Here is a 12126-nt window from a genome sequence, read left to right as displayed (position 1 = left end):
GTTCAAATGCTCGAGAGAGAGAGAGAGAGAGCAACTCACATGTTCGCGCGCACACAACATTAGAGAGAGAGGGAGAGGGAGAGAGGGAGAGAGAAATGGGTCAGGGTGCTTTGCAAGAATGACAGTTTCCTCACCACTGCTGACGAAACCTATCTGAAACTGGTGACGTTAAAATCAAGTTTCAACAATTCTTTAAAAAAATTCAGCAATGCCAAAATTAAAATATAGTGTATAATGACATGCCACCTTTTAGTGTAGAGGCAACTTTTATCAACGCTGTTAGACCCAATTTAGATGATAAATATAACCGTGTTAAGCTATTGACATGTACTTAATTTTATCAAAAGTACAGAGAGAAAAGTAAATAAATATAACCGTGTTAAGCTATTGACATGTACTTAATTGCATCAAAAGTACAGAGAGAGAGAAGTAAATTTTCGTTAATAAGGATTAGAGATTTGGACTGATTTGCTAGTTGGTAAATGATTGGTGAATGCAACATTTCACAGGGGGCTGCAGCGCATGAAACTCTACAGCGCATGACACTCTCTCTCTCTCTCGTCGCCAAGAACACTTTGTTTGGTGAAAGAGAAGTAGGAGGAAAAGAAAAAAGAAGAAGAGAGGCGCAGATTTTTTGGTTCACTTTTTAATATTTCTTTAAAGGAAAAAGGCTCATGCTTTCTCACTTGGTAAAGTTACTGAAAAGAAGAAATTGGGAGAATTGAAGAGAAATTGCATTGTATAATTTACGGATGAAGTCCTACCGAAGACTACAAGAACTTAAGAACCAAAAAGAGAATGAAAAATGAAGAGAATCAGGGCAGCCCATGCCAATTATTTTAATTTTGATTGGATTGCTAGATTTCAAAGAAAATTGGATAAAGGTGACCAAATTCTTCAACCACATAAAATGCATGCCTTCCATTCCATAATCTATTTAAATTTAGATAATCGTATGACATTTGATTCACAAAATTAACTGAGATGAAATACTTACAAAAACCGAGCAATGACAGATTTCATTTCATTTCATCCCCCAATCAAATTAAGTAATCATGCGATTTAAACAATAGGCGCCAACTTATTCCATCACAGTTAGGGAACCAAACGCCGCAAATTTATCAATAACAAGGAAACCAAAAATATTAAAGCATTGTATATCATATATCGATATTAAAGCTCGGGGTTCAAACCAGTGATTTACAGAAAAAAAAAAAAAAAAAAAACTTCTCTCTCTCTCTCTCTCTCTCTCTCTCTCTCTCTCTCTCTCGTGCCTGCATAGAAGAATCAGCGAAAGAAAATCAAACAGAAATCAATTCACCAGATTGAAAGAATAACAGTCTCATAAGTGAAAAACCAGCCAAGCATTCATTCAGATTCAAAACTGCCTGTAACCCAAAATGTTCTTCCCGACACCTCTTCCAGTGCCCGTACCAATACCAGCACCAGTACCGCTCCTCCCTCCCCTGTTTTCTCCATTAATAGCAGTCGCCGCTGCCGAAGACAATCCCCTCAATTCCTCAACGCTCGCGTAGCTCTTCCTCGCCATTAGCCCCCCACCCCTCTTCTCCCCCCCACTCGCCGACTTGCACCCTCCCTGTTTCGGCGGAACCCCTTTAACAGGCGAGCATCTCTTCGCCGGCGGCGTCATCTCCACCATCGTCGGAACCGGGTTCGCCGGCCTTCGGTTCTCTTTTCTCAGCGCATACGAGAAGTCCGGCACCGATTGGGTGAGAGCAGAGGGTCCTTTTCGCCCTGTCCCCTGAAACTTGACTTGCTTCTTTGGGGGAGTGATTCTCGAAATCAACAAATCCGAATTCGATTTTGAATCTTGTTCTTGATTCATGTTCCTCTCCCGCAGCTTCGATTCTCTTAGTTCTGCGTACGCGTTGTACCTGGGCCCTCTCTCCATGATGAAACTCTCCGTTGTGAGTTTCAGGAAATTGGGAGGTCCGTCCGAGTTTGAATTCTGGGAACGGAGGAGAGAGACGGGGTCGAGAGCCGCAAAGAGCGTCTGCGGGACGGGGTTTGGTTGGTGGCTTTGTTGCGAGGAGCGCCTAATCTCTGCCATTATCAATGAACTTGGGAACTTCGCCTCTGTTTTCTTCCTCTGCTTTATCTGTCGCAGATCAATTATGGCTGTTCTTCGTTTGCTCCCCGATGGCTGCCCTTTTTGTACCTCTGGTTTTTCAAAAAGCTTGAATTTACAACGGTCTAATAAAGAAAGAGGAGGTCATCCCCTTCCGACTCCTAACGTTCTTATTTGAAGTGGGCCCCTTTTTGAAATCATAAAGTTTGGAAAGGTTGTGTGCTTGTTTCGGATTCTATTTGTACCGTCCGATTTGGCTTGGAGATTTTCTAAATGTTCTCAGATGCAGCAGATACAAACTTTAACAAAGTATCTGCTCGAGTAAACAAATGATTTGGAAATATCTACATTCTTAATCAAGCTAAGAGGGCAACGACCATGCATAATTTTTTTAATTTTTTTAAAAGGCTTTCAATTTTAAGTTATTAAAAAAAAATTATAATAGATCCATATATAATGGATATAAGTTATTTAACAAAAATAATTGAGATTTGAAAATCTTTAAAACATTACCTTGTAAAAATAATAAATTTGGAAAATCACAATTGATTTACTCGTAATCATCCATGGATTAATTGTGGAGATATCATGTTTAATGTTGTCGATCATTCTTAAATATACTATTTTTAAAGTGTAGCTATAAATTAAAGGCATGTATGTAAATTTCCTTTTTCTTTAAAAAAAGATTAATGATAGCTTTGGTGCTAGAAGATTCTCGTATTAATCATAATAACGAGCATACACTAGTTGGTTCTTATTAAAACTCGTAAAAGAATATTCACTAACAGAAGCCATTAGTCAATAAATTAGTACGTTTGTTGCATGTATTTGAATAATATAGAGTAAATTTTAAAATAAATTTTGCAAATATATTTTTAAAAATAAACTAATAATATATTGTTATAATTTAATTTATAAATATTAAAATATGAATATTTAAAACTACTTATAAAAAAAAATATTTTGATTAAAAATTATAAAATATAAATATATATCGACATGAGATAGTATTATGAAACCATGTAATGTAAAGACATGAAATATCTTTTAAAATAATATAATATGACACAGATACTCTAATAAAAACTATGAGAGTATTGAATTTTAGAATTTACATCAAATTATGAAAAAAAAAAACTAATAGGTAGATTTTTCAGTACTTATTATTTTATAAAAACCTCAATATATGACTTCTTCTCATGAAAATATAGAGGCATGAAAATTCTTAAAAACTATAAGATATAATATGACATGAATACTCCAATAAAAATTATGAAAAATATTTAATTTTAATATTTACATAAAATTATGGAAAAAATTTAATAGGTAGATTTTTTTTGGTTCTTTATTTTATAAAAAACTAATATATGACTTCTTCTTATGAATATATTAAGCACTATATTACAATCTCTAAATTGTAATTTGCTACGTAAAATCTTAGTTATTGTTATTTTTTGTTTAATGATCAATAATGAGTTTTTAAGTTTTAAATTAATTCAAAAATTTTTATTTAAAGTGTACTTTTAGGTTTATAATTTAATTTCTAAAATTTATCTTATGAAAATTATTTTATTATTTATCTAAATGATGTTACGCCCTATAAAATAATTGTAGAAGACATCACAGGAATTTACTTATTTTATTTTGAAATTTTTTTTTTATTTCATTTGATATTACTGTTGCATTTATTTTATTTTTGAATGAAATGGATTTTTTAGGTTCAAAATTTGACCTACCAAATAAAATTTTAAATGTAGATTTATCTACTATTACTGAATTTACTTTTTTCTTTTTAGAAATAGTTTTCCTGCTTCTAAAAGATAAATATTTTTTTTCCACAAAATTATTTCTCTATTTTTATTTTTATATATGATGTCTATATACACTGCTTTTCCCCCCCTAAATAGAGTTTCTTTTTTAAGTTCAAATTTTAATATATCTAAAATATATTTTTATATATGTAATTTATATAATATTTGTGAAATAATTTTATTTTAAAAATCTTTATATTGCTTTTAAAATACACGGATATTTTTCCAACAAAATTATTTTACTTTATTCATACTTTTATTAATTTATTTTGTCATGTAGATATAAATATCTATAAATAATGTTAGTTTATCTTATTTCTTAATTAAATTAATTTTTAAAGTTCACACATTAATTTTAGGCATTAAAAATATAAATTTATCTAATTTTAGTTGAATTTACTTTCTAGATATTTTATAGAAATTTACATGTGTTAAGAATATTTGGTCTTATATTCAAAAGATAAGAATATTTTTGTTAATAAAACAATTTATACCATTTGTACTTCTATATATAATATATAAATATATTTCTTTTAGGAATATTAGTCTTATAGAAATCTATTTTTAAAAATAAGGATTATTTTGTTCACAAATTAATTTATAATTTAATGTTGAGAATATTTTGCATTTCTTTTTTTTAAAAATATTTTTTCTCACAAAACAATTTACATTGTTCATACTTATATATATATATATATATATATATATATATATATATATATATATATATATACACACACATATAGATGTATATATGTATTGTGTGGCAATCTAATGAGTTCTAACTTAAAAACTAAAGCATGTTTAGAAATTAAGGGAAGGTTCCTCTTCCTTTTGGATTAGTTAGCTCATTTGGTAATCCATTCAATAATTATATATTTTAAATGGTTTATTAAAAAGTGAAATTTTCTAAAAGACATGTCTGGTTTAGTGTAACCACAAACCCGACTTGATGTTATTTGAAAAAGATTGGAGGACATCCAAATGCCACTTCATGGATGTATGTCTCCTAGTAACTTGAAGAGTTTGCAAAAACCATGAAAATTTTTATGAAAACTCGTGCAAATCCATTTGTTTGATGAAAAAGTTAATTTTTTTTTTTTTTAAAGAGAAACTATGAAAACTTTAAAGAAATGATCAATCAATGTTCATCAAAAGTGTTCTACCATGCATAGAAACACCAATGTTCTTGAAATCTTAGAGGAAATCAAAAGAGAGTGTAACATGACCACTATTGGGATTTGAGTGTCGACCACGTGTAGGGGTTGATGGATCGCTTGTAGCCACTGACTACATTTTCAAATGGTGAATGTAAGGACTCGAACCTGAGTGTGTTCCTAAATATAAATTTTTTCAGTAGAAGCAAATAAAGCTAAATTATTTTTTTATTACTACCGGAGTACTAATTGATCCCATTACATCAATAGCTTCAATATCATAAAAAAGAAAACATTTAAAACTTAACCATTTAATATTACATCAATATTATTTCTAACAACTCTTTCTAATATGTTGACCCTATGAGTCATATCCCGGTTTTGATAATGACAAATACTCAAGTATTTAATGGTTATCTAGTTCATGTGCAGGTTTATATTAGCAGATACACTGATGACACGTGAAAACTTGAAGCCTGAAGACCCTGAAGATTAGTTGATGTTGTAATTTATATTATCATTCAATTTAGGTTTGTAATAGTAAATAGGAAATTGTCTGTAATATTTTATGCATATCATGCATATAGGAACTACAAGCTCAAAGACCCTAGTTAGACTTTAGGTACCTACACAAACCATAGAAAGACCTTAGGGATCAGTCGATCGAAGCTAGGTTTTTTGGCGTACTTAAAAAGGCCTTAAAAAGACCCTAGGTCCTAGAACTTGCACGTAAGAAAGTCCCCATAATCACTTGTTCAATCAGGGGATCAAATTGAAATTAAATTGAACATAATAGGCAAATATGTGAGAGGTTCGGCGACTGAACCTCAGGAGTTCAAAACTCCTCGGGTGCCCAGACTGCTGGAAAGTTAGCAGTTTGACTTGGGTTCGGGCTATTGAACTAAGAATGAATGTATTGCCCTCGAGCAATCGAACCTTTGTCAGGGTGCTTTTCACCAACTTAGGCTGCTAAACCTTATAGTTCAAATCGGATCTTGGGCGATCGAACTTGTCAGTTCGGTTAACCGAAACTTAGCACTGGGCACCCGAATCGCACGACAAATATTTCAGACTTTTGTTCAGCCAACCGAACTTAGACTTGGGTGACCAAACTCTTTAAAAATGCTTTTTTTTTTTTTTATTGAGTCTATTCGGGCACCTGAACCTCAGACCTGGCACCCGAACTTCTTGGGTTAAATTAATTTTTACAGAGGTTAAAGTTTTTAAACAGGGTTACTTTTCTTAATGATTTTTAAAATAAATTTAATAATACCCTATATGTCCCCAACAGTCATAATTTACCTATTCTTTATATACAGGGGCTCATTTGCAAAAATTAGTGGTGATTAGCAAATAGGATTAGCCAAAAAATTCTCTCAAATTTTCTAAACCCTATTTGTTCATTCCAACCCCATAACACTCAAATACTTTCATTCATTTGAGAAATCTTACTTTGTGAGTGTTCATTTATTGTTTTTTATTGCTCGATACTCTCAGTATATTCATTATTGTTTGATTTTCAAAGTGAGAGTAAAGCAAATATTTTTTCCCTGATTTCATTTGATAAATCTTTGGTTAGGAAAAACCATATAGCTAAGTGAGTTTGCATTATCATTGCAATATTCATTTGAGCTTATTCTTTTGTATGCAAAAATATTTTACAAAACTAGTTTTCAAACAACTCTTGTGCTAGATACATTTGAGAAAATATTTTTGAGGTTGTTTGAATACTCTAATTGGCATCTTTGAAACCCTAAGCTTGCATTGAGATATTTTATATTGTGTCTAAAACCTTGTTTATACACTCTTGTGCATATTTGAGATTATCCATAATATTGAGTGTTGATTGCACATGTAGAGCATAGAGCTTATAGTTTTTACATATTTGAGGTGCATTGATTATATTGAGCTGTACTGGTACACATACCCGCTTGTGTAAGAAGCGTATTTCCGTGTACAAATTTTATACACATTTGTTGTATTCCAGGTACGGGTCTGAAGAGGGAGACTAGCCCTATTGAATAGTACCAGACTAGCTTAGGCCTGATTAGGAAAGTTAGGTGCGCCATCCTGGTAAGGCATGTTGGTTGAGGTCAGCCTCGTTAATTGACCTGGTTGTAATTGGTGCCGCTCCACCCGTTAAGTGAGCATTAGTGGAATCCTCGGGCTTGCGAGCTAGAGGCAGGGATTGAGGCACAGTTGGTCGAACCTTGATGACATATCTGGTGTTGATTTTGTTTTTCGCAATTTACTTTCTGCACCTGTATGTTTATATTTATCGTTTAAATATTTGATTGGGATTGTGAATGTATAGAAAGACCCTAGGTTTGTGAAATACTGTTTGTTAGATTAGTTGAACCTGGGGGATTAATTTTTAAATACCCAATTCACCCTCCTCTTAGGAATATACCAAAGCTAACAATTGGTATCAGAGTCTCGTTGCACCATACTTAAATTTTTTTTTGTAAAAGATCGCCATGGCTTTCATTGGTGTATCCCCATTTAGTGTGGGACGATCCCTTTCAGAGCCTCCATTGTTTTATGGTGTAAATTTTATGGTTTGAAAATTTAGAATGACCATTTTTATAAAATCTAGGAATTGGAGGGCCTGACAAGTGATCGATAAAGGAATTTGTATGCCAGTAGAAAATGATATTAATTTGGTGCATGCAAATTCACATGCCATGGACATGCTATATTGTGTTTTAGACTCTAATATTTTGCTTGAGATTTTGACATGCACAAATGCGAGGGAGATTTGGGTTGAGTTGGAAAAGAAATATGGAGAGACCTAGGAAAAGGGAACCATTACTCCAGAGATGTCATGTTCAGATGATCAGGGAGTGGTAAGTGATATACATGTGTAACAACAGAACATGAGGTATATGATTCTCACTCCAGTTCATTTGAGGATTCATGTGTTGAATGCTGTGTTGATACTTGTGCTGAATCATCTATTGAATATTGTGATAATCTTGTTATTGATGCATGTGATGATTCTTGTGAAAAATATTGCAATATATTGTATGATGAATCATCTGGTATTCTTTGTGAAAATACTGTTGTGGTTGCATGCAATGATTCATGTGAAAATTATTGTATTAATTTTTTTGATGAATCATGTGCTGAATTGATAAATGAAAGCATGCCTTCGTGTGAAAAACTGGAAAATGCTTTATTAAAAATGAATAAGTTTCTAGTTAGGCTGAACAAAAAGAAGGTATCTTTCAAAAATGAAAATGAAAGGATAGCTCAACAATTAGAAAAATTGAAGGAATATCATGCTATCTTTGAGAAGAAAAAGATTAAGAAGGTCTTGAAAATCATATTGACAATTATTCTGAAATGATTTTCAAATCTAAGAACTACAGTTCAAATAAACCCTTAGGAGTTGAAAGAAATAAATCTTTTGAAAAGGGTTCATCTTGCGAATCCCATTGTCATGCCTCATTGAGTAAAAACATATTAAATAAGCATATTCTTTTATGTATATTCAATACTTGCTTATTTTGCAAAACTGTGTGGCACGTGTGGTTTAACTGCCTATTTAGAAGTGTAAGAGGTTTAGAAAAGGAAATGAAATGGATAATTAGCAAGGCAAACCCCATAGGACCTAAGGAAAAATTGATTTAAATTAAAATCATCAAATTAGTTATTTTTCTACTTAGACCCTAGGACTAGATTCAAGGGTTAGTGATGATTAAAAGACTAGAAAGTGGTCTATGCTTAAAATTCTTAAACTTAGTATTTGCATTCTCTATATACTATTTTGTTATACTAAGATTAAAATCCACTTTCAAAATGGACTGGGCATTATTGCTAGGTAAATATTTCCAAATGTTTAACTCATACTTTAATACAAAACATCTTAAGTTAAGCAACTATTGTCCATTGCACAAAAATGAGCTTTAGGGTCTCATCCTATTCTATATATCTTTAACCCTAATCTCATTAACCAAAATCTAGTCATCACCTTAGGTATAAGCACTGTTCATTAAAATTCCATATTTATTGTATGCTTATTAAAAATCATCATTCTCAATCAAAATTAGAGGCAACCACTAAGGGATTCAGGTTTTATTGATTAAATCAAATTATTCCCTTTGAGTTTAACATCTAAATCCTCTAATCTTGATTCACCTATCTCCTCCATAGGAAATCTTTACCATACCACGATCACAACATGTAAAGATCCTCCCTCTCATTGGTTTGCATCCTTGCTTTAGATTGTAATTATATTTATAGGATACTTTCCATTCTCCGAAGAGCATTGTTCAAGAAAATTCAAATACTCAAAGATGCTCTTTGCCTTAGCGATTGGACATACCCACTTCCATTAAAATATCTTGAATCATGTCCACTTATATTGAATACTCTTCGAACTTAACAGAAATTATAATCTTTAAGAGTATTTAATCTACTTCACACGCATAGCTCTCAAAACGTTAAGTCATATCCTTTAGAGCTTTATATACTTAGAGATGAGTTGAATGGCTAATATGATGGCTGTAGGTTTCAACATATATGAAAACGCAATAACTAAGAAACCTATGCATGAATGTTAAGAAAGAAAAGCCATTTGAACTCGGGTCTCAATTATATATTGAAATTCATAAGTAAATAGGCATACGTTGACTTATGACCCTGAAAAAATATTGCATGTGAATCTTTGGTCCTCTAAGCTTAAGCATGTTTAGCCAAGATTAAATCACAAAAAATCTAAACACTTGGCTAAGTAATTAGAAAATGAATAAGGCATAAAACGGATTAGTGCATAACTCAAGGGGAGCATCTATCTTTCACGTTTAAATAAATTTAATGCTCTCACATTATTATTTGCTTATGTGCCTTGATGAGAATAACTATGCAGCCCACTATCCATTGTTTGTCTAATGATTATATCATTGTTGGATAGCATATATTAGAACTACTGGATTGCATGCTTGTGTTGAAAGCCTCTTGCATGGCGAATGCAGTTGATGAGAATTGCATGCTGGTTGTGGATTATAGGTTCTCGCATGCTCAAACTGAATTGTTTTGAATTGATTGCTTGAATCTATCAGGTTTTGGTGCATGAAATTTTGGGAAATATCCGATTTACAGACGGCATGTTGCCAAAATTTTGATAGGATTTTTCCCAAACCAAAACCTTGTGTTAAGGATGATTATAATAAAATTAATATTAAAATATTTTTTAAAAGGATGAGTGAAAACTAATTAAATAATTAAACTTCATCCTAACATAATCATTAAAGATTTAGAGATGCTAAAATCTATCCTTATAGGAAGAACATAAATGACTTGTATGCGTCACTTTCGTCTACTGAAATATTGAGACTCTTCTGAAATCCCTGAACATTATATCCCGCACTTGAGGTTCTATGATTTGATATGGAATGTTATTGGGTCTTGAGCATTATTGCACACCTTAATACACATTCTTTGATGCATCTATGGTCTATAGGGACAACTATACTGATAAGGATAAATATAGTTGCTTAATAATCAGTATGGTTGGTTTAGAAGTTTCCAAATGATGGCTTATACTACTAGGCATAATAAAATAATTCTCTATCCAGTATAAGAAACTTATTGTATCTAAGCATGAATTCAAATTGATAGGGGGAGAATATGAAATTAAATTCCTATCCTATTATGCTCACCATTATTTTTGGTTTAGGTCAGTTTGTTATTCACTATGGCACGTGCTCAATTGTGATGACCTTATTGAATATCTTAATTGAAAAAATATATTACTTTGCCACATGTTGTTTGTGTTTGTCATGTGATCCTTGCTTTAAATTTCTTGACATCTTTAGGATCATTGTGGTTGTGATTTTCTGGTTATACTTTCGTATGTGCTTAATGGACATACTAGAAAATTTGTTGCTTGCTTGCATGATCTTTAAATTTGTTTCTAGCAAGCAACCCCCAATACTTTAAGAAAACATCATAAGGGGGATATATATTTATTATATACATATATGTTTTTAAAACTGCATAACTAGTTCAGCAACTTCACATAAAAATGCATGCGAACTAGTTGGACTGATTTTATGCTCAAACCTTCGTTTTGGTATCATATGCCATGTGCCTTTAACTGAAATCTTCCACAGGTCTTATGATATATTTCAATTGCAAATGGTTTGTGTACGCTTATGATCTAACATTATTTTCATGTCATTCAAATCATTTAAATGACCAGTTATATTGTTTGTGTGCTAAATTGCTGAGGTTATTTTTGTCATTCTTTTTGCATTGTATGACCATTATATTTCTTGAATGACTAAAAGTTATACCTTTATTTTATGTGTTGAGAATACTGGACTGTTTGCGTAAGTTGTTGTGGATATATTGTCAATATATTACTCAATAAGGTCACTTGTATACACGTATTTTTGGGAAAAATGTTTTGTTTTGAAACGGCATGCTGCCGAATTTTCTAAAAACCTTTTCTCAAACATATCTTGTATTCAAATGATTATTTGTTTATATACTTAAATGTTTATTTAGGCCATTTTTTCTGTTGCCAAAAGGGGGAGAAGTAGGCAAGTATTTATCATTATCAAAAAGGGGGAGATTATTGACCCTATGGGTCATATCCCGATTTTGATAATGATAAATACTAAAGTATTTAATGGCTATCTAGTTGATGTGCAGGTTTATATCAGCAAATACACTGATGAAACGTGAAAGCTTGAAGCCTGAAGACCTTGAAGATTAGCTAATGCTGTAATTTATATTATCATTCAATTCGGGTCTGTAATAGTAAATAGGAAAAATGTCTGTAATACTTAATGCATATCATGCATGTAAGAACTACAACTTCAAAGACCCTAGTTGGACTTTAGGTACTTACACAGACCATAGAAAGGCCTTAGGAATTGGTTGACTGACACCAGGTTTTTTGGCGTACTTAAAAAGGCCTTAAAAAAACCCTAGGTTCGAGGACTTGCACGTAAGAAAGTCTCCATAATCACTTGCTCAATCAGGGGATCAAATTGAAATTAAATTGAACATTGTTAGTCCTCTCAGCTACACTATCTTGGTTTATATGTTTTGATGATAT

At 32.1% G+C, this 12126-nt stretch overlaps 1 protein-coding gene across 1 annotated transcript; it reads right to left on the bottom strand.

Moving 5' to 3' along the window:
* Nucleotides 1-1143: 1143 nt before the first annotated feature.
* On the bottom strand, nucleotides 1144-2202 carry LOC131158950 (uncharacterized). The gene has a single exon (XM_058113849.1). The coding sequence runs from the start codon at nucleotides 2069-2071 to the stop codon at nucleotides 1379-1381; it is 693 nt and encodes a 230-aa protein (XP_057969832.1). The 5' UTR covers nucleotides 2072-2202; the 3' UTR covers nucleotides 1144-1378.
* Between the last annotated feature and the right edge of the window lie 9924 nt (nucleotides 2203-12126).

Source organism: Malania oleifera, chromosome 1 (assembly GCF_029873635.1).
Source record: "Malania oleifera isolate guangnan ecotype guangnan chromosome 1, ASM2987363v1, whole genome shotgun sequence".
Classification (NCBI taxonomy): domain Eukaryota; kingdom Viridiplantae; phylum Streptophyta; class Magnoliopsida; order Santalales; family Ximeniaceae; genus Malania; species Malania oleifera.
The sequence above is the reverse complement of the archived record's forward strand: the minus strand, read 5'-3'. Positions and strand labels throughout refer to the sequence as shown.

Coding starts and splice junctions, on each gene's coding strand:
- LOC131158950 (XM_058113849.1), bottom strand. CDS start 2,071: ATGGCAGAGATTAGGCGCTCCTCGCAACAAAGCCACCAACCAAACCCC.